Here is a 23,246-nt window from a genome sequence, read left to right as displayed (position 1 = left end):
GCTACTTCAATGAAAAAAGGGAGAAGAGAGCTGTTTCTTGTTTCTCATAACAGTTCAGAAAGGATTCCCTGTATAGGAACAATATGTTTTAGAATTAGAAGGCCACACCTAGGCATAAATATGCATTTTTAAGATTATTATATTACAAATCAATTTAAGCTGTACCCTTTGAGGTTTTGTAGCATGAGTTTTAAACTCTTTGATGATTTGTTTTAGACCACAGATTGGTGAAACATTTAGGAATTTAGCACCTATCGATGTCTTGGATAGAGGAAATACAAAGTAATTCAGTTTTGCTTAATTTAATTATAATGTTAAACAAAAGAGAAATTACACAATTGATTGCAAGAAAAATATGACAATGAGAAATTAATAATTTTATTCCAGTATTTAATAGCCCTGATTTTTTTCAATATACAAATTTTCACAGAAACCTCATTCTCAATGCAACAACCATTAGTGGAAAGTTATCCTATGGATAACTGCAGAATCAGTTCGGGCCACAGATTTCAATTTCATTTGCTTCTAACTGCAAATTCATTCAGTTCTTATTAGCCTCATTGACTTCCAGCAAATGACTTCCCTATGACTTTCCATAACAGTAGCAGCTTACAGGAGAAGAGGCAGGCCGTAACCCTACATGAAGTCTGTTTATAGGGCTGTATATATATATATAAGTAGACATCTGTAGGACCTATGAGGTGCTATCCCCAAAATGGTGCAGCAACAATCTGCTGTGATGTGCTCATGACTGCCCTTACAAATTCTGTGCTGCATCCTATAGGGCTTTATATTCCATTATACAAGACTTACAGACTAGCCCAATAATTTTCTCTATAATCCAATCATTGCATGAATAGGGATCTTCTAAACTCCACTGGACATCATTTGAGTTCCTTTGAAAGCCCAACTAGATGTTCTAGGAGTTACAAATGGGAGTTGGTGAAAAGAAAAGGAAGTATCACAGGGTCAGAAAACAGGACATTTTAGGGAGGGACTGAATCCCTTGTCAGCTGCCACATTTTTAGGAGCCATAACTCTCATAAGCTCCCAGTGAGTTTTAAACTGAAACCAGTTTAAAAGATAAAACTCAGGGTGCATATGCGCTGTAAAATTAATGCAGTTTGACATCACTTTTAACTGCCATGGTCCAATGCCATAGGATCTTGGTAACTGTAGTTTGGTGAGGCACCAGCAGTTTGGCAGAGAAGGCTAAGCACCTTGTAAAACTACAATTCCTTGATTCCACATCATTGAGCCATCACAGATCAAGTGGTGTCAAAGTGTGTCAATTAGTAACTATTATATACAGTGTTAATATATCCCAACTCTGTGCTTATTATTTTCATTTCCAAACATGACATGGAGCCTTGCTTTTCCAGATATTTTCTCATCATCTCTCTTAACTCAAAGTTGTCTTTAACAGCAGCAAAGTAAATTTTTGAAAATTCAGTGATAGAGCTGTCACAGAAACTATTTTGCATTTGAACAATTACATAAGCAAAAGGCAAAGTACATTCAAGATCTTGTGGGGTTGTTACATGAACCATTTGAGAATTGCCAAGTATTTTAGCAAATAACAACAAAATCTCATACAAGCACATCGGACCTCTATAAACTATGCATTTTAAAGTTTTTGGCAGTGCATCTCTGTGAGCAAGTTCTTTAAACAGAACAGAACAATTTTAAACTTTAAATTTTAAAAATATTACATTGGTCTAAAATAGCCCACTGATGCTTATGCAAACTTTCTGTATTACTACAAAAATAAATGCACAAAAGAGCTACAAAAACTTTATTCCTGAAGGATGCCTGCTAGTCAAGGCTAGGTCCCTCCTGACAATCAAGGCTGTGTCTTGGTGCAGATAACACACAACTAAGCAAAACACTGTTAGAAGGAGTAAAAAGACATCATGTTGCTGGGATGCTGCCACAGGCTCAGATGACAATGATATACAACAAAAAGTATTTAGCTTTCTCGTTTTTTTCCTTTCAACATGCTGGGATTTAAAAATGGCTTTCCAAAGATAAAGGCTTAAGAACAAAATCACAACTGGTTGGTTCATCATCTCTCTGCTCAGCAGTATGTCTGGTGCAACTCTGCAAAAGACCACAGCATCCCTTTCATGAAGGTGAGAATTCTAGATTTTTGATAAGAGTCACTGATAATTCAGAACCAGGATGTCTCCTTACTTTTGTCCTGATGTTGGATGCCTGTTTGGAAATGAAGACACAAGGAAAATTATAATGGTTACAATGAATCAACACACACACACAATTGTATTGCGCCTAACTGTCTAAGGTTGTGGCTCACCCGCAATACTGTGTATTTTTTTTAACAACACCTTTTAAAAATTATTGATTTTGCCAACATAATAGGAAGCACAAATCAATACAAAATAAAGATGGAAAGTTTACGCAACATAATACTAAAAAGAAGAGATAGTACTTCTCTCCTGAAAATCCAATAACCACAATTAAAACAATTAAACAGATTAAACCTAAAGAGATGGATTGACATGGTGGGGAGATTAGTCAGTTGAGTTTCTGCTCTCAAGAGCAAGTGATTTAGTGGTCTCCTGTTTACTCTTTAAGGGCTAAAAAGGGTCACCCCAGCTAGATAACTGGCAGAAGAGTGAGGTACAAAACTCCTTTGTCAGTGGTAACAGCTCAGGAGAAGCTGAGAGACCTATAAAGTCCCCGTCAAGGGGACTAGGGGTGAGGAAGCAGCTTCGAGAGCTGTGTGGCTGAAAGGACAGAAAACAGCACACACAAATTCAATGCGGCACACAAATTCAAAGTGAAATGAAGATTGGAAGAGGAGAGAGAAGAAGGAAGAGAAAAGAAGAACTAAAAGAACTACAAACACCTAGACAGCAAGGACCAAAATCAGTTGATTGAATGGTAACTGAATTGAATTAAATGGTATTAAAAATAATAATAAACAACTGAGACCATTTTGAAGTAGTTGTTAACCAATAATCTTATTGAAGAGAAAGGATGAGATTTTCTACTTGAAAAGTTAAGAAGTGTTGTCTCTTTTCTTTTAAGTTAGCTAATAATTTGTAAGCCCAATTAATATACCAAGTGAGAAATACTGAGGGGGGGACTTTGTCTAATTGTAAATTGTTAAAGACAAGAGAAGAGATTAGGAGAGTATATCTATGCCACAAGAAATCTTACGGCATGGGAAAGGGTCATTGTTTTTTTTAATTCTAACATTCTGGTTTATTTGAACTTGCAAACCATAACAAGGACAAGCTGAAATAGGACTACATAAAAGTAAAAGCATACAACAATCAAAATAAGAAAAAGAGATATTTGATTTATAGTGACCAGAAGGCTATAAAACCTATTAAATTTTTGTATTTCCTAGTGTCACTTTCTAATTATATTCAGAAACTGAGAGACTATTACTTTTTGACAGACAAATTGAGAAAGAAAAATGACAGATTACGGATGTAATTGCGGTGCAGGAAACACATGTGAAACTTTCAGAGAGAAAATATTTTATACAAAAAATTGGGAAAGAAATGTATAACATCAGATAGAATGAAGAAAAATGGTTTAGTATTGCACATTAAAGAAACTTGGCAACTCCAACTAATCAAAGAAGACAAAGAGGGATGATATCAAATGGTGATAATACAAGAAGTAGACAAAAGGATTTTTATAGTCAATTTATATGCACCCAATACAGATAAATCAAAATTCTTTGAGGAAATAAATCAAGATTTAAAAGAAGTAGAATACTCAGACTTATTAATCCTAGGTGACTTCAATGCAGTTGCCAATCCATACTTGGATAGAAAATCAGGGAAGATCCAGTGAAAAGTGGAAGGAGAAATAACAAAAACCTTTTGGAGTTTACAGAAAGAACATGGCAAGAAATGAACAAAAATGAAAAGGACTACACCTTCTACTCAAATAGGCATAAGGCATATTCAAGGATTGATATGATATGGATTTCAAATAGTTTGATGGAACTAGTGGAAAATCCAAATTAAATACTTTCAGACCATGCTCTGATTTCAATTGAGATTAAAATACCAAAGAAACATTTTTTTGGAAATCAAATTAATATCTATTATAAATTAGAAAATGTGAAAAAAATAAAGAAGAAATAAAAGAATTCTTTAAGATTAATGAAAGAAAAGAAATGTCTACTAATATAATAAGGGACACATTGAAAATTTCTATGAGGGGAAGATTAATACAATTGAATACACAAGAAAAGAAACAAAATCAAGAAAAAGATTATCAGATCCAACTAAAGAAAAAAAAGAAAGTAACATTCATCCAACAAATGTTAAAATAATTCAAGAATTGAAACAGTTTAAGAATTCAAGCATCAATAATATTAACACATCAAATAAAAAAAAACCTGAAATGTGTTAAAAAAAATTTTGATTTGCCAACAAACCAGGGAAGTGGTTAGCAGCTAAATTTAAAAAGACAAGACAAAGGAAATATATAACTCTGGTGAAGAGAGAAGGTCAAGAAATCAAAGGAAAGGACAAAATTATACAAGAGTTTTATAAGTTTTTCCAAGAGTTATACATTAAGGGAAGAATACCTCTACAAGAAATTAAAGACTATTGACAGAGACAAGAATTATCAAGGTTAACAAGCGAAGAACGGGATAGCCAGAATAATCCTATCACAATACAGGAAGTCACCACAGTGATAAGAAATTTAAAGGATTGTATGAACTGGGAAAAAGAGAAATGAGGGCAAGGAGAAATAAAGGAAAAGGAAAATTACAAGCCAGCAAAAGGATTAGGCCGGGGGGGGGGGGGGGGCTGAGAGGGCCTGAGAAAGAGAACAGTTAGATGAAAAGAAAAGAGAGTTCAAAGGACAGGACTTGATAACCTGCAAGCTGGAAGGGGAAAAACTGTCATTGTTGGAGAGAGAGAGGAGACTTGATTGGCTTAGCTTTAGCTGAGACTCGAGTCCACGCCAGAGGAAGAGAAGAAGATAAGCTTTGCAGGTTGTAGGCTAGACATTGTATTGTATATTGGCATTGAATCTTGCCAGACTCTGAGCCGCCCTGAGTCCCTTCGGGTGAGAAGGGCGGCATAGAAATGTTGGAAATAAATAAATTTCTGGCAAGGGCTTACTTAATGCTTGCTTATTCTTTTTGGGGGTGGGTGGGCGCCTTTTGCCTTACATTTGTTTTATGGTTTTGCTACATTTTAGACAATCTTTGTGAGCTACTAGGCTGCTGAGTGCTGACCTATTTGTGTGTTTTGGGAGCCAACGACCACACAAGTTGTTTCAGCCAGGCACAAGCCTTTTTTGCCACATCTTCTAGGGCAGGGGTCCCCAAACTAAGGCCCGGGGGCCGGATGTGGCCCTCCAAGGTCATTTACCTGGCCCCCGCCCTCAGTTTTAGACTTAGGCTCACCCAAAGTCTGAAATGACTTGAAGGCACACAACAACAACAATCCTACTTGACTATCTCATTGGTCAAAAGCAGGCCCACACTTCCCATTGAAATCCTGATAGGTTTATGTTGGTTAAAATTGTTTTTATTTTTAAATATTGTAATTGTTCTTTCATTTACTAATATTGTGCTATGGTAATAATATAATATATTGTGTATACATATAATATTGATACTAATATTATAATGTAATACAATATAATAATAATACAACATAATAATATATTATTAATAATTATATATTATTACTAAAATATTACAGTATAGTTGTATAGTACAATATAGTAATATATAATGCTAATATTGTGCTATTCTTATAATATAATATATTGTATGTACATACAACTTATAAGCCGCTCTGAGAGAGGGTGAGGTATAAATGTAGTAAATAAATAAATAAATAAATGATGTTGGGGGGGGGGTTTGCACTACAAATAAGATGTGCAGTGTGCATAGGAGTTTGTTCGTATTTTTTTCAAATGATAATTCGGCCCCGCAATAGTCTGAGGAACCATGAACCAGCCCTCCACTTAAAAAGTTTGAGGACCCCTGTTCTAGGGTTATTGCAGGCCTATCTGTGTGTGGAGACAAAATCCTGTGGAAACTTGATGGGCTGGCTTGCAGTGGGAAATGTGTCCTGTCCTTCAAGTCTGGCCACTACCCCACCCCACTCCAGCCAGCCATATCAGCTAAAAAAGATTTGATTTTTTGACAAAAAAAAAAAAAAAATCCCCAAAAATCAGGAAATGTGCTAATCTTTCTGAAACTTGGGGGAATGATGCCCTGGTTATGTTATGTAACTCGCTGTGCCCGGCCACACGTTGCTGTGGCGAAGTCTGGTGGTATGGGAAATAAAGTATTGAGGAATTGGTGGTAGTTAAGGTAAAGGGTAAATGTTTTCCCCTGACATTAAGTCAGTCATGTCTGACTCTGGGGGTTGGTGCTAATCTCCATTTCTAAGCCGAAGAGCCGGAGCATGCATGGAGCGGCGTTACCTTCCCGCCGGAGCAGTACCTATTGATGCACTCACATTTGCATGTTTTTGAACTTCTGGGTTGGCAGAAGCTGGGGCTAACAGTGGGGGCTCTCTCTGCTCCTCCAATTCAAACCTTTCGGTCCAGAAGTTCAGCAGCTCAGTGCTTTAACACACTGCGCCATCAGGGGATATTATTTCCTAAAGGTTGTGAATATACAATATTTCTGATTGTTGTTTTTTTTGTCTGTTGGAGGCAAGTATGAATGCTGCAATTAGGAAAAATGATTAGGATGTAATGGCCTTGCAGATTTAAAGCCTGGCTGTTTCCTCCGAGTGATTTTTTTGTTGGGAGGTGTTAGCTGGCCCTGATTGATTCCTGTCTGGAATTCCCTTGTTTTCAGAGTGGTGTTGTTTGGGATATTTTATATGCTTCTACTGCCTGTGGCCCTGAGAAAACAGAGGATTTGCCAGACTTTGATGATGGGAATACTTTGTTGGGAGGTGTTAGCTGGCCCTGATTGTTTCCTGTGTGGATTTCCCCTGTTTTCAGAGTGTTGTTCTTTATTTAGTGTTCTGATTTTAGAGACTGTATTGTTCTGTTTTATTATACCACATTAATTTTTATATATTCTGATTTTAGTGTTTTTGAATACTTGGAGCCAGATTGTATTCATTTTCACGGTTGACAGCAACACAATAATAATGATAATAATAATGATAGTAATAATAATGACTTTGGTAATACACAGTGCTTCACTGCCTTCTCAGCTTCCTTTCTGGAAGAATCATTTCTTGGGAGGTGTTAGCTGGCCCTGATTGTTTCCTTTGTGGAATTTCCAATTTTCCTGCTTTCAGACTGTTGGTCTTTATTTACTGTCCTTGTTTTAGAGATTATATTGTTCTGCATTATTCGATCCCAGTAATTATTTCATATTAAAGTAGAATATCACTTATCCAAAATTAGCTTATACAATGTTCTGGATTATCCAACACAGTCTGCCTTTTCGTAATCAATGTTTTTGTAATCGGTGTTTTAAATTCATTGTGATATTTTAGTGTTAAATTTGTAAATACAGTACAGTAATTACTACATAGCATTACTGCGCATGGAACCACTTTTTCTGTCAAATTTGTTGTATACTATGATGTTTTGGTGCTTAATTTGTATAATGATTACCTAATTTGATGTTTAATCGGCTTTTCCTGAATCCCTTCTTATTATCCAACATATTCACTTATCCTGCCGGCCTGTTTATGTTGGATAAGTGAGAGTCTACTGCATATTGATAATCTTATATTATCTGCTTAGAACTGGATTATATGAGGCCCCTTCTTCACAGCTGTATAAAATGCACACTGAAGTGGATTATATGGCCGTGTGGAGTCAAGATAATCCAGTGCAAAGCAGATAATATAAGATTATAAATGGGTTATATAGCTGTGTGGATGGGCCTTGAGTCTACACTGCCATATAATCCAGTGCAGATTAGATAATCTGTGGAAGAGTGTGGAAGTGAGGCCTAAATCTGCCTGTCCCCTAACTGAACCCTGGCTGTCCTTTGGCCGAGTCCGTTGCTAGGAGACCAAGTGGGCAGAGATTAGCCCTCTAAACTGGCAGCAATTGGATAAAAACAATTATTGCTCTCTCTCTCATTAGGACTTTATTTTTCTTTTCTTTTTGTTGTATTAACCTAGCGGCGTGGATGATGGGTTGTGTTGTCAAATTTCAAGGTTGGGGGGCCTGTAGTTTTGCTGTTTTGTCCAGTGCCCAAATTCCATCACTCTTTTATATATATAGATTATAGAAAAATTCAAGGGCATAACTCTTGCCCCCCCCCCCCCTTTTCAGGGGGTTTGTATAAAAACCCTTTACAATCCCCAAAAATCAATAGATGAGTAAAATTTTCTGAAACTTGGAGGGGAGGGTAAAAGTGGTAAATATGTTCTACCATTGTAGCAAGTTTCACTCCAGTAGCTCTAAAATGAGTGAAAAAGGAGCCCCAGAAGCCCCTTCTTGTGCAATTACTTAACAAAATAGTAACAAAGAATTTGTTAATTTTGTTATAGTAATGAAACAGACACAATGTTTTAGAAACACTTTAGAAACAATCAGCCGGTGCCCCCTAATTTTGTAATGTGTATTGAAACATTTGTTTCATCAATCACATAGGTCTAAAAAATAGACAAGTATGGTCACGGACACAATTGTTCTTCAAGTGGCATCTCTGAAATGTCTTGAAGCAGAGAGATTCTAAGGGGTGTAAACAACACAGGTGTTGAGTAATGAATTCACTTTATGACTAAAACATTAGTAGACAGTAGTACACAGGAACTTGTCAAGGTTTTATAGTGGGGATGAGATTGCATTAAATTGCATCCTAGCTAGGTTTAGATATAATATACTCAGTTGGGTGTTACACATGCAGTTAAGGACTGCATCCAGGTTTAATTAACACTTTGTATTCAACTCTATCAGTGTTAGAAAACACAGCTGTACCCCAAGTCAGGAAGATGAGTTTTCTTAATGAGGATGGAGAAGGATCCACCACAAAAAAGTGAATTAGCTTTGTTGATGGAAGTAGCACTGGTCACCTTGACTAGTAATAAAGCGTTTATCTTTGTAGAGCCCTCAGTGTCAGAAAGTCAGTCAATTAATATAATACTGATATAATATGTATTACATTACCCCATCATATCCACCAGACCAGTATCCATGGCTTCATTTATCCACACCTGACAAAATAGGCCTTTTCCAGGTCCTCCAGTGTACTCTTGGATGTCCTTCATTTCAACAGGGTTTGCTCTTATCTGTGGTTTGTATATTCACGCACAATCTGGGAATATATCCCCCAAAAATACAAGTTCATACTGTACTAGAAAGTGTACATAGACATAGCGAGTGGAGGTGTGTTGTTTCTATTCCATTCCAAAGTTTGGAAATGGCACTTCTGAACTTCAGTTTCCAGAATCACCCTGTCAATATGGCCTACTAGCTTGGGGCTTTGTGACCCAATTCTATTATTGATGGGGAAAAATAAAATTAGATTTATGCACATTCATGGGAGATGTCTCTCCCATGCACATGCATATCTCCCATGAATATACACAAACACAGACCAAAGAATATGCTTAAATTAAGGTATCACCTTGTTACTTTTTATTATTTGGGAACATATTTATGGGCTTTTACATTTTTTCCTTTAAAATTATGTATTCTGCAAGATTTTCTGCCTACTGTTGAACAGACAGTGGAATTGGATAAACAATAAGAAATCTTGAAATTGCTACCATATTGGATGCTTTCAATGAAGATACGTTTCACAGAAAGACAAAACTTCCTGATAAATCTACCTTGCCAAAAGGAAAATCTCATGGAAAGAAAAACAATTGCTCCTAGCAAATGATCGCTTTACTGGGAACTGAGAACACGAAATTAAATTACTGTGTTATAATTTGCACAGCTGCAAACATTATTAATGTCAATAAAATTGTACATACTTTTAAAGGTTCCAGATAGGCTATTTTTCTAATCTTTTGGTGCAGCAAGTGCATAGTGCAAAATAAGAGTACAGGAATGAAGCCTACTGGTACACAGCTAGTACACAAGTGAATCAGAGAAAGGGAGAACAGAAAAGGCACATTGACAGTAGAATCTTCCAAGGGAAGTGCTTTTTAATTTGTTAATTATATTTAATTGTGTAAATTATTTTTTTCTGAAAAAATGTTTGTCCAATACATTGCTGTTATTTTAAATTTTATTTTCTTTCTCTGCATCACATGCTAAGCTAGGCTTCTGATGAATGAATGTTTTATGCTAAAGTAGATGCTACTCCAGTCATTGTGCTATTACTTGGCATCTCCTGAAATCTTCATATTTGTACCTTGCATTTATAGGTAACTGTAAACAGTATTTTGTTAAAAATAGCCTTTGCTTAAGATTGGAATGTGCTCCTATGCTCATCAGTCCGTAGCTATATTTATCTAAGATGATAGCACTTCTTCATACACAGCCGACTTCGAAGAAGAATCAGTACCATCTTTTTAATCCAGAAAAATACAGATGACATAGGGTTGTGATTAGTCCATTATAGTTAAGATAACAGATGAAAGTGCAGAGCTGGTCCAAGAGTTAAATGCCATTTTGCATAATTCATTTTTAGATCAGTGAAGACTTTTGCACATGAATACAGTTGACTATACTAGATTTTGAAATATTATTTTTGGGGAAGAATGAAACCAAATGAAACCAAATGATAAATCAGCAGGGATGGAGCAATTCTCTGGGTCTCAAAGCATCATACTAGCTCTGTTCAATTTCATGGGGGTGGGATTTGGGGGGAGGGGGTTAAAATGCATTTTAATTGTATTTCTTGTATTTTAATTGTATGTTTAATTTAACACACACAGTACTGTTTTTAAATTTTGTGTTTGCTGTGTTGTAAATTGATCAATGTTCATGACTTAGCTGCCTCAAGTCTCCTGGGGAGGAAGGTGGGGTAATAATAACAACAACAACAACAACAACAACAACTTCCGAATCCAGACTGAAAAAGTTCTGGAACACAACACACCAGACATCACAGTTGTGGAAAGGAAAAACGTTTGGATCATTGATGTTGCCATCCCAGGTGACAGCCGCATTGACGAAAAACAACAGGAAAAACTCAGCCGCTATCAGGACCTCAAGATTGAACTTCAAAGACTCTGACATTGACAAAATCACGATCTGCCAACTGCAAAAGGCCACCCTACTGGGATCTGCACGCATCATCCGAAAATATATTACACAGCCCTAGACACTTGGGAAGTGTTCGACTTGTAATTTTGTGATACGAAATCCAGCATATTTATCTTGTTTGCTGTGTCATAATATAAAATAATAATAATAATAATAATAATAATAATAATAATAATAATAATAATAATAATAATAATAATAATAGGTTCCTCTTTGTATTTATACAATTGCAATACCTGGGGAATGTGATAAAACACATACCACATATCATATCTAAATTATAAGCAATAAACTGAATAGTCAGAGGATACATGCCTCTGAATACCAAATGCTGGGGAACAAATTTATACCCTGATTATAAACTTCAGAAAAGCATCTGGGTAACATCTATGAAAAAGAAGCTGCTCGACTAGGTGAATCCTGTAATCATGCATCTGGGTTTTTTAATGCAAAGATGACACACTTTGGAAATCTTGTTAAATCTATATCTGTAAAAGAAGATCTGTCTGGCAGCATTTTCTCCAGAATCCCAGTCATACCTTTTTACGGCAAGTAAAGCTATCACTTCTTTCTGATCAGATGCCCTTGAGACATGGTACTCTATATTTTTTATATCCTGAGTGGGAATGGCAATCCAACACATCTGGAGATTTCCAGATTGCAGGAGGCTACTATAAATCTGAGGATCTCAAGTCAGCATGAGCATCCAAGGTAGCAATAATCTATTGGACCAGAAATGGGTTACTTGTGGTCTCTTCAATGCTAAATAGCAGTTGCTATGCCATCACCATTCATATTCTAGATAGATATCATGGGAGTTATACTCTTTTAACCATATCTGGAGGGCCAGGCTTCCCTAGCTCTGTCTTAAAACAGGCAGATCAGTTACATACATACATTCATTTTAGTAACGTCATTTTTTGTTAATTCAAATACGTGAATAGTAAGTTGACAAAAATATTCAAGGAGCAGTTGTCTTGCCAAACACCAGAATGACCCTATCTCTACTTCCACTGACCAGGGGTGGGAAACATACTACTTTCTATGTAATCAAATAGAAGTTGACATGTATGTTTAGAATCCTATGTTGACCTAATGGGGAGTCTACAACACTGTCAAGATCAGATACCAGTCTTCCTCAACATTACACACTACAATGTTTTTGTATACAAGCATAAGTGACTCCCAGGAAGGAATGGAATAATTTTCTCATTTCAGCAGTTATCTCTCCATCTTAGAATTATATTGTAAAGGCGCACAGGGAAATTATTTAATATATTTGGAATACTTTATTTGAAAGCACACTTCTACAGAATTCTAGGCTTGCTTACTCTAAAGAGAATTTTGTACACAGCATTTGGATTGGATTTTTAAAAGCATTTTATGCTCCCTTAGGTCTACAATGATTGAATTCAGAACATCTTATTCCTGAAGAGAACTGATTAACAAACCAGATTCATTGCAGATGTTTGAAAGAATAAGCAAGAACCCCATATTCTTCTGATTTCAGAGAAACCTACTTCTAAGTCTAGAAACTGAAGACTTAAAAAAATCCAATTCCAATATACTTTATACAAGAAAAGATTTTTACCATTAGATTTTTTTAGCCATAAAAAGATAAAGCTTTAAATCCTAGGATTGCTCATCTGTATTAAATAGGTTGTGTGTACTGTATGCTTATGTCTATGACAATGAACACCTATATCTTTTAACCTCTCTTTGCAGATCTTAATATTTATGCAACTTCAGTCTCATCTAACCATGTCAGGGATTCAATTTGGCAAATCTGGGGATGGAATTAGGGCATTTGCTGCAAATATCCTCAGTTATGACATTCTTTCTGAAATAATTTAACCTACCACAAAATTCATATAGATTGATTTAGTAAAGGAAGCCACAAACCTCAATTTGCAAAGCCCTTGTGAGGCTTTAAAGATATTTTGTGCATCAAAGCTATATAACAACAACCCAATCACGCCAAGATCAGTGCTTACCTGTGTCAAACCCAAAACTTGGAACAATGTCGACTGTTCCATGAAAGGCTCCTGCCCATGCTGAGGTAGCACTAGTAACCGCAGAAGGGTCTGTTTTTGTTGCGTCACACTGTGGTGAAGGAATCTTGGCTGCACAAACTGATGGCATCAGCAAAGGTCTATACCGTGGGTCAAGGTGCGAAGTCGGGCGGTGATGGTGGTGATGCATATGTGGATGGTGATGGTGCATGTACACATCATGCATGTGTCCATAGGAAGGGCTCACCTGAGATGCTAATGGATAATGCCAAGATTCTGACATACTAGGCGAAGGAGGTGGAGCAGTCTGATGCAGGGCATGTGATGGCCAGCCGCTGGCATCCGCTGTTGAGAAGGTGCCTGGTGCAGTAACTTGGAAATCGTGATGGACTCCACTTAAGCATGGAGGAGGAGTCTGATAAGAACTGGTCCAAAATGAAGCTGGAAACCCACTCCTTTGGCTTGCTATTGCTGTATTTTCTTTGAAAAGAAAAAAAAAACAAGGTTTGTTTCCGAAAATCTACGCTAAGTAACAAACAGTATTGCTAGAATGAGTAAAAAAAAGCATGGGCTTTATATAAAACCATTTTTAAATTGTTAATGAAAATGCAATCTGAAACATAATGAATAACTGCAAGCAACAACGAATCCATAGGTTTTATTTGTGACAGATTTTTGAGAGTGGTTACAGCAAGTGATAGATGTGCAGTTTTACAGTTCAGAAAATACATTTGTTGCCTCAAAATTAACAGAGACCTGATCCTGATAGTTGTTCACAAAGGACTTTCCTTTCAATCCCCTTCAGTTAATCTACTTGTTTTATCCCATGAGTGTGTGTTCCCTTGAGATTAATGGACCTTTCCCTGCTTTACTGTCTTGACCTTTTCCATCACCTGACATCTCAACTCCAAATTGTGCCTGACATTTTCACACACAGTATGGCCCTCCTGTCTGTGGGGAAAATATTCCCAACTTTACCATGGAAATCAATGAAACCTATTGAAATGAATGGCTCCTACTGGAAGTTACCATAGAGCCAACCTGGAAGACCTAGAAAATTCCTAAAGATGCATCCGCTCCAGAAATTTACCACATCCTTCAAAACAACTCTGTAATAACTTCTAGAATTTTTCTAAAGAGGAGATAGCTGTAGGAATTGCTTGGATGAGTGTAGATGAAATTATGGATCTCGAGCCAGAAGATATGGAAGGGGTGCTACTGTATACCAATTGAGGAAAAATGCTGAGTTAGGTGTTTTTTAAGACACATCAAAGGCAAGAATACAATCAATCAAAAATTTATTACAGCCGAAAGACCAAATTGGGCCAGCAGCAGCGGAAGCAGCAACAACAACAATAATGTTTATTTTTATCCCCCCCCCCCTCTCCCCAGGGGACTCAGGGCAGCTTACTACATAATAATACAATACAGTAAGTGCAATACAGAAAGATACATAGAATGGGATAAAACAATTAATAACACATCCAATAAAAAAACATAAAATATGACACAACAAGTAACAAAATAACAATAAAAATTATGAACATTAGATTAAACACTCAGTTATTTCCTATGAGCCAAAAGGGGCTTGCTACCCCAATCGAGGTAAATCCATGTCATAGAGATTGACTAATCACTGCCAAAAGGTGCACAACTGCAAACAGATTACTAAACTAATAAACTGGCAAGACCACACTAACAATGAAGGAAGGGAGTGAGAGAGTCATCCAGCTCACATAACATCTGACCATAAGCAGCATGTGTTAGGTTTTCCCAAATTCCACAATGCAGTATATATTCCAAATGTTCCATGGCATGTTAGTTCAGATTGCTTTAAAAGATTAAAGGCTGAGTATGCTTGGGACCAGAAATGTTTTGAATTTTATTTTCCAGAATATCTGTATTTGCATATGCATACATGAGGTATCTTGACACCCAAGTTTAAATACAAATACCTTATATGCACATCCTGACTGTAATTTTATACGCAATATTTTTTTAAAAAAATGCATGAAACTGAATGATCACAAAGCAAAAGTGTCCCTATCTCAGCCATCCATGGGGTCAGGTTTGGGTTTTGAAGTATTTTGGATTTCAGAATTCCAGATAAGGAATGCTCATACTGAGTAGCATTTTCTACATTTTGTATGGGGCTCTTCAGACTGGATAAGTCAAGCACTGGTCCTGCAAATCTTTGTATAGCTGTGTCCTCCAGGTATTGGAATGGGAATGTTTACTTGAATGTGCCGTTAGGCGCAAATCAACACACGTCTTGTGTGGCCATAGAACCAAATGCAAAGAACCAAAGGTTCCTTCTAAACCTTACCTCGCCATAGCGGGTTTAGCCCTGTTTTACTTCTTGAAATGGTAGTCTCCTGACTGAAGCTCCTGGCTTGGTTTAAAGCTCTTGAGAAGTGTTCATCCACTACTGATCCAATGTCTCCCTGAAAGTAAGTGAAAAGGACGCAGCGAGAGTTAAGGTACTCCATCTCTGTAGGCTGATCTTTCTCTTCCTCCTCTTGTTTAGTGGGAAGTGTCACTTCCAGAGATTCCTGCATCTTGTGGTACACAATTATTTTACTCTGGTATAAGGGGAAAAAACAGAAGGACAAATTATAATAATAAGGCAATGCATTAATTTTAGATAACAGAAGCAAACATTCATTTCTCTTATGTCTCAAGACACCTGGGATAAATCATTGCCAAATTCCAAGTATGTACTTATATATCAAAAACCAGCAGAATCTAGATTTTCTTCCCCTCTCCTTTGCAGAATTTTTGGATTAGTTTAACAAAACCCCCCCATCTGAAGTTAAGTTTTTTATGAATGCAGTGGGAATGAGCAAGAGGATAGCAAGAGGAAAGGACTATTGCTGAATACAGCACTAGATGTAATTTATTTTACGCCTCTAGGTGTAATTTATTTTCATGACCAGGTTTATTTAACATGTTAGTACAGTTCCAGTTCAAGGCTCGAACTTGGCCAATATATATGTCTCGCCGTTATCTCCCCTTTGGTTCAATATTAAATACCTGATGAAGAGAAACTGAATAAAACATTCCTAGTTGGTCTGCAAGCAATAAGAAATGTAGCTCCTGTTTCAAATGGATTCACAAACTAAGTTGTAAGTCACACAAAAATCGGTGGAGAATTTAAATTTTACTTCCAGATAGTGTTTAAAGTGGTGGTTCTCAATCTGTGGGTCCCCAGGTGTTTTGGCCCTACAACTCCCAGAAATCCCAGCCAGTTTACCAGCTGTTAGGATTTCAGGGATTGAAGGCCAAAGCATCTGGGATCTACAGGTTGTGAACCACTGGTTTAGAAATAACCTTGGGGTCCTTCTATGCTATAAATTAATGCAACTTGACATTACTTTAACTGCTATAGCTCAATGATGTGGAATTTTGGGAGTTTGTAATTTGGTGAGACACCAGGACTATTTGACAAAGAAAACTAAAGATCTTATATAAACTACACTGCATGAGGTGGAGGACCTGTAAAATGATATGCCCTCAAAGGCTAATGGGTCCTCTGACATTCCAGGACATCTTGGAAGATACCATGGCTGGCCAAAGCCAGAAAAAAAATGGGGGGGGGGATGGGACTTTTTAAAGCAAATCATGGAGAGTAGTTCCATAACGCAAAATAATTTTGAAATCTGGCTCCATAGATCAATTTCAGTGGATACTCAAGAAAGATAATCTTCAGTGGACACTCATGGGGATTTGGTTAACCAGTTAAAATTCATGAGTAAACCAGGTTAAAAAAACTGAAAATTTTCAGGGGGATGAACTCCTAACCCCCCCGCCCCACTACAGCCCTGGCTGGCATCACCGCCAATCCTGTTAATCTCTGGTCAATAACTGGAATCAAAATCTAACCAGGACTACTGTAACAATTGCTCCCAAATGTCCTCTCTGACCCGTTCCAAATCAGGCTCTCTGAAGTCACTCCACTGGCTGCCAATTAGTTTCCAGGCAAAGTACAAGGTGTTGGTTTTGACCTTTAAAACCCTACATGGTTTGGGTCCAAGTTACCTGAAGGATCATCTTCTACCTTACAATCCACCCCACACACTTTGGTCTTCTGCTCCATCCAGCTAGAACCTGACTGGCAACTACCACCCAGATTATCTTTTCATCGGCCACCCCACAACTATGGAATGACTTGCCGGAAGAACTCCGACTGCTAAAATAGAAGTCAGAATTTTAAAACCATGTAAATACCTATCTCTTCCAGCAGGCTTACCCAGAATTAAACATTTTGTAAGATCTATTTCCCACCATAAAGTACTGCCAAAGGTACAAAACAAAAATCTGTGTCCTTCCCTCATTTGAGAACCATGCCATTAATTTATATAAAATGTTACAAACAAAAGATGATTAAATGTATTCACTTTCATGAGAAAAAGCAAATCCTTTAAAAATTTGTTAACAGAAAAAGGGAAACAATTACAAAGCAATGTTGGATGGAATCCACTGCATGTCCATTCTCTGTTTCATCTCTCTCAAACCAATCCAAAACAGCAAAATAAATAAATGTAAAGAACAATATTAAGTGGAATAAATTTTTAAACATTCCACTTTTTTTCTGAGAGCCTGGTTTCTCCACCATATAGCTGTGAGTACTGCTTTGTACACAACATGGGGGGAAAGGAATTGAAATTGTGCAGAACATCTAATTCCCCTTTGTCATAAGAAATCCATTTTCCTGTTGTACATAGTTATTGTATGGAGGAATTGTGCACTATTATTCAGGGGAGGTTTGTTCTTATATAACTGTCACAGATCAAGAGCTTGGTGTTTGAATTCTGAATGCTACAATACAAAAAAGTCCAAGTGCTGCACATGGTGAAGCTGACTGTGGGAAAGGCTGGACTCCTCTTAGTGGTCTAAATGATTCTGGCCTCGATGAAAGTACATCACAGCCACACTCTTCAATCAGATTGCTTGGGATAACCAGCATGAATGGCTCACCCCACTGATTGCTTGATGCCATTCTTTCTCCCTGGATTGGAGGAATCTATCCAGTGAAATATAAACTGATTTGGAGAAGGCAAGGCTCCAACCAAGTTTACCAAGACTACCAAAAGCACCCCGTGCCCAGCCCCATCCTTGTCGTAGAACAAGAGTGTCAAACCTGTTTTCACCAAGGGCCACATCAACCGTACGGTTGCCTTCATTTGTAATTGTAAGACTATATAAATGTAACTATGTTGCCCTGGCATTGAAAGCCTCATGATACACATAAAACGACATGATGGGTCAGATGTCTGTAGTAGAATAATGGCAAAAGGATAATGAAATGCACAGTAAGATGGCTCTTGCAGAGAATGGCTGTGCTGCCATCATTATCCTCTGGCACTTCCATGTTCAAAACTAGAGATAAGTGCATGTGAGGGAATGGTTAGGCTGTATAGATACATTTCTAAGACGAGTCCAGTCTCTACTACAATCAGTTGGACAGCAGTTGGAAAACTTATTGTAGCATTCATGATTCAAACACCAAGCTCTTGATCTGTGGCAATTATGTAAATGTCCTCTGAGTAACAGTGCATAATTCCTTCATACAATAACTATGTACTATTGTACATAGAAAACAAATGTCTTACAACAAAGTGGAATTAAGAGTCTTAGATGTTCTGCACAATTCACACAATGTTCTGCACATTCATCCTATTCGCAGAGAGTCTGAAAAGGCCTATTCTGAATGTATCTGAAGAAATCTGAACACCCCACTGCTTGTATCACAAGATATTTTTCTTCCAGCAACCTTGCATCAAAACTACTTCAACGACACATCTTTCTTCCTTCACAGAGACATAAAAACAAGTGCCTCTTACATAACTGAATACTGTAACCACAATTCTAGAAAATATTCTCTCATTTTAAAGGCTTCTGTTTTCAACATGCTTTAAACAGCACCGAGAGGGGATTTTTTTTAAGAAAAAAGAAAGAATAAAACAGCCTTGTGGTCTTCATTGTCTTCCATTCCAATCTTAGTTCTTCATCATTTAGTTTGTTCCACCCTAACACTTATACTTTGTCTTTTTAAACTTTTATTTTCTTCCCAGCATTTTATGGTCCTTTCCAAATCGCAGGCAAATAAAATTCACAGGTGAAGGACAGGGCTGGGGGCAACATGGAACCACATTTCTGGAATCCAGATGCTGCTGCCTGGAAGTCTGTTAATATTTGTAGATAGGAGAGAGGAATTCAGGAAATTAAAACTTATATCCTGAGCTGCTGCTCTGTGCAGGAATGCTCTTTTCAGAGTCAAGACGGTCAGCATTTGCATTTCAGTCTTGCCCTTTTCTTATCCCAACCGTGATTGTGGACCATTATTTGGTCAATTTTAGAAAAATTAATCCATTTTGGTTTACTGAAATTAACCAAATTATGTTCCACAATCAGGCGCTTTTTGTTTTCAGAGTTGAAGTAGCCATTTATAAACATATCTCAGGATAAAAGAGAAAATTCAAATCATTCTCTCTTTTGGGTTGTTGTAGGTTTTCTGGGCTGTATGGCCATGTTCCAGAAGCATTCTCTTCTGACATTTCTCCCACATCTATAGCAGGCATCCTCAGAGATTATGAGGTATATTGTAAACTAAGCAAGGGGGGTTTATATGTTTGTGGAAGGTCCAGGATGGGAGAAAGAACTCTTGACTGTTGGAGGCCAGTCTGAATGCTGCAATTGATCGTCTTGATTAGCATTAATGGCCTTGCCAGCTTCATGTCCTGGCTTCTTCCTGCCTGGGGGAATCTTTTGTTCGGAGGTGTTAGCTGGCACTGATTGATTCATGTCTGGAATTCCCCTGTTTTCTGAGTGTTGTTCTTTATTTACTGATTTGATTTTGGGGGGTTTTTCTTTTTACTACTGGTAGACAGATTTTGTTCATTTTCATGATTTCCTCCTTTCTATTGAAATTGTCCACATGCTTGTGGATTTCATTGGCTTCTCTGTGTCGTCTGACATGATAGTTGCTAGAGTGCTCCCTATGTAGACTTGTTCACAGCTGCATGGTATACGGTAGACTCCTGCAGAGGTGAGAGGATTCCTCTTGTCCTTCACTGAATGTAGCATTTGTTGGATTTTCTTAGTAGGTCTGTAGATAGTTTGTAGGTTGTGTTTCTTCATCAGCTTACCTATACGGTCAGTGGTTTCCTTGATGTATATGGTAAGAACACTTTCCCTCTGGGTGGATATTTGTCTTTTCTCTCATGGCTTGTTCTTGGCTTTGTAGCTCTTCTGATGTCTGTGGTGGAATATCTATTGCCTTGTAGAGCCCAGTTTAGGTGGTTTAGTTCACCTTGGAGTAGGTGGGATTTGCATATTCCTTCTGTACGGTGTTTCAGGGCTTTTTGCTTCTTTTTTGACTTGGGTGATGATTGGAGTTTTTATGAAGTTATCTATCCACATGTGTAGGTTTTCTGTAAACTGTGTGGCCCAATTGTTGATTGGGTTTGCCGATGACTAGAACATCTAGAAATGTCAGTTTTCCTTCATTTTCTTTTTACATTATGAATTGGATGATTGGGTAGATGCTGTTGAGGTGGTTCAAGAACTTATTTAGCTCTTCTTCTCCATGGCTCCAAATGGCAAAGGTGTTATCCATATATCTGAACCATATAGTGGGCTTTTTTGGTGCTGTTTCTAGGGCTTTTTTCACAAGTGATTTTGGCCATAAAGGCCTTTGACAACACATTTTCTCTTTTATCATGAGATATGCTTATAAGTGGCTACTTCAAACAAGTTATTTCAATTCTGAAAACAAAAAGAGCCTGTTACATATTAACATATCAGGTATACTCTATTTCCCCAATAATTAACAACTATTTGAACCTTTATAACATAACAAAGTGAATCTGCAAACAGAATAAATCTGAATAATTATTCAATCCAATGCTTATTCAATTCATTGCTACCCTGAAGACCTTCATCTATCACTAGGTACACTGAGGTAAGTCCTATGTGTGTTGTATTCTTAATGTAATCCACAACTAGCTACTATGATCAGTATAGTGCTAGGCTGGCTTTATACTGAAGAATTCATGCAGCTTGACACCACTTTAATAATCAAGGCTCCATGCTATAGAATCATGGGATTTGTAATTTGATGAAACACCAGCACTCTTTGACAGAGAAGGATAAAATTACATAACATTGAGCCATGGAAGTTAGTGGTGTCAAACTGCATGAATTCTACAGTCTAAATGCACCCACAGATACAGATCTGCAGGTGCAAAATAGCTCAATAATGAATAAATGTATTTTTTTAAAACCAAAACAGCCTTAGACTCTCATCTAGCTCAGTTTTATTTGAAGTGTGAGACAGAAGACATTTCCATCTCTGCTACAAAGTCCTTTTTAACTTAAGGTGTAGGAGAAAAAAATCGGTGACATGTCACCTACAAAGCACATGCTATAATAATGGGATACGATTCTTTGGAATATGGCGTAATCATTCATGAAAAGATGGCCATGAATTACCAATACTGAAAAGTAGGATTTGCTTTGATTTTTTAGCCATGCTGAGCTTAAATCAGTATACAGGCAGTCCCCAAGTTACGAACAAGATAAGTTCTGTAAGTTTGTTCTGAATTTGTATGTCAGCTGGAACAGGTACATTTTTTAAGTGTAACCCCAGCCATATATATTTCTCACAAGATTTCACTTCACTTTCTGTCTGTGTGATCATTAGATTTTGAAAAATTTGGCTTGTTGTGGTAACAAGGATTGGTGAAAAAGCTTCAGTTGAGACACCTTTCCTCCATGATTGTTGTGAATGAGTCTTCTGAGGCTGTGAGTGATAATGGAGGGATCAGGAGAGGAAGGAAGAACCCTTGCGAGGAGGGCTCGCTGGAAGATTTACACAGGAAGAGAATCAGGGAGATTGATGGGGAGTCTTCCGAGGAGGATTCATGTGGGGACTTGGGAGGGGATCTTGAGGTGGAAATGGATGCTGAGGAACCGGTGGTGACAGAGGAAGTTGGCATAGATTGGGCACGGGCTCCGGAGGATCTTGGGGAGGAATCTGGGTCCATGGATGCTGTGGATGCTGGAGAGGCTTGGGTATCTTCAGAAGCAGATCCCACATGGTCTGCCTGGAGGAATGAGGGTAGTTCCACAGGTGTGGACAGAGTTGGGTGTGGGCAGGATGATGTTGATTCTGACGAGGAGTTTGGGACGCCTGATCTAGGGTGTTGGCTGTTTGGAGCTCAGATTCTGATGAGGAACTTGGGACACCTGACCCTAGGGCGTTGGAAGTTTGGACGCCCAAGGAAATCTAAATAAATTGGGGATTTTTGGCCACTATTCTTTGCGTGTGGCAAGGTGTTGCTGGGCGCCATGGGGTTTCCTGTATGTGATTCTGAAGACTGGCTTGGGACTTTGCAACAGATGTAAATTTGCTCCGGGTTATTCTTCAATCAAGGGCTGGAATTGTGTGGGTTTTCTTGGACTGCACTGTTATTACTATTTTGCATTAGCTGCTGTTCGCCTTCGTTGTCTTGGCTTTTTGTGCCATCCCTTGACGTGGACCTTATTGTGACGACTTCACCCTTTGGATCTTGGACTGATTCTCAACTTGGCTTATCTCTTCGCTCCCAACCTCAGATTGGCATCGTTCTCATCTCTGTGGCTGTCTACCGTTGCTGACTGCTGGCTTCGTTCCCGACCCTGACGCTGTTCCCTTATCCCGACTTCAGACCGGCTTGACTTCACATTAACGCTACGCTCCTTTGGCTCCTGGCCTGGCTTCCACTTCTGCAGCGGCTTGCCGCTAACTCCTCAGCATTTTCCAATTTTGTTTGTTTGTGCTGCTTTCGGCAAAGAGCTTTTAACCAGGTTTGGGTTTTTGCCTCAGTTTGGAATCACTGCTGTACTCCTGGGTTTTGGGGAAAGTTTTGGGGCTTTGCGGTGATTTACCTTCGTTTGTTTTGCTATTTTAAGCCCATTTTGTGTATTTGGGCTGAGTTCAAGTACTTTATGTTAAATCCGGATTATATCTCTGGTTAATCCGGATTATATGCCAGTTCATGTTTTTGGCTTTTTTCTGTTTTGACTGCTAAA

General features: G+C 37.9%; 1 protein-coding gene across 1 annotated transcript in view; it reads right to left on the bottom strand.

Moving 5' to 3' along the window:
• Positions 1 to 373: 373 nt before the first annotated feature.
• Positions 374 to 23,246, bottom strand: part of vgll3 (vestigial like family member 3) — a 37,063-nt gene continuing 14,190 nt past the window's right edge. Inside the window, exons 2-4 of the mRNA XM_008107678.3 lie at positions 15,499 to 15,754; positions 13,155 to 13,652; positions 374 to 2,214 (exon numbers count right to left, since the gene is read on the bottom strand). Coding sequence (XP_008105885.1) covers positions 2,171 to 2,214; positions 13,155 to 13,652; positions 15,499 to 15,754 — 798 coding nt within the window. The 3' untranslated portion in view covers positions 374 to 2,170. The remainder of the gene's footprint in view (positions 2,215 to 13,154; positions 13,653 to 15,498; positions 15,755 to 23,246) is intronic.

The sequence above is a fragment of the Anolis carolinensis genome, chromosome 3 (assembly GCF_035594765.1).
Source record: "Anolis carolinensis isolate JA03-04 chromosome 3, rAnoCar3.1.pri, whole genome shotgun sequence".
NCBI lineage: Eukaryota > Metazoa > Chordata > Lepidosauria > Squamata > Dactyloidae > Anolis > Anolis carolinensis.
Note: the sequence above shows the minus strand (reverse complement) of the source record. Positions and strands in the feature narration are given on the sequence as shown.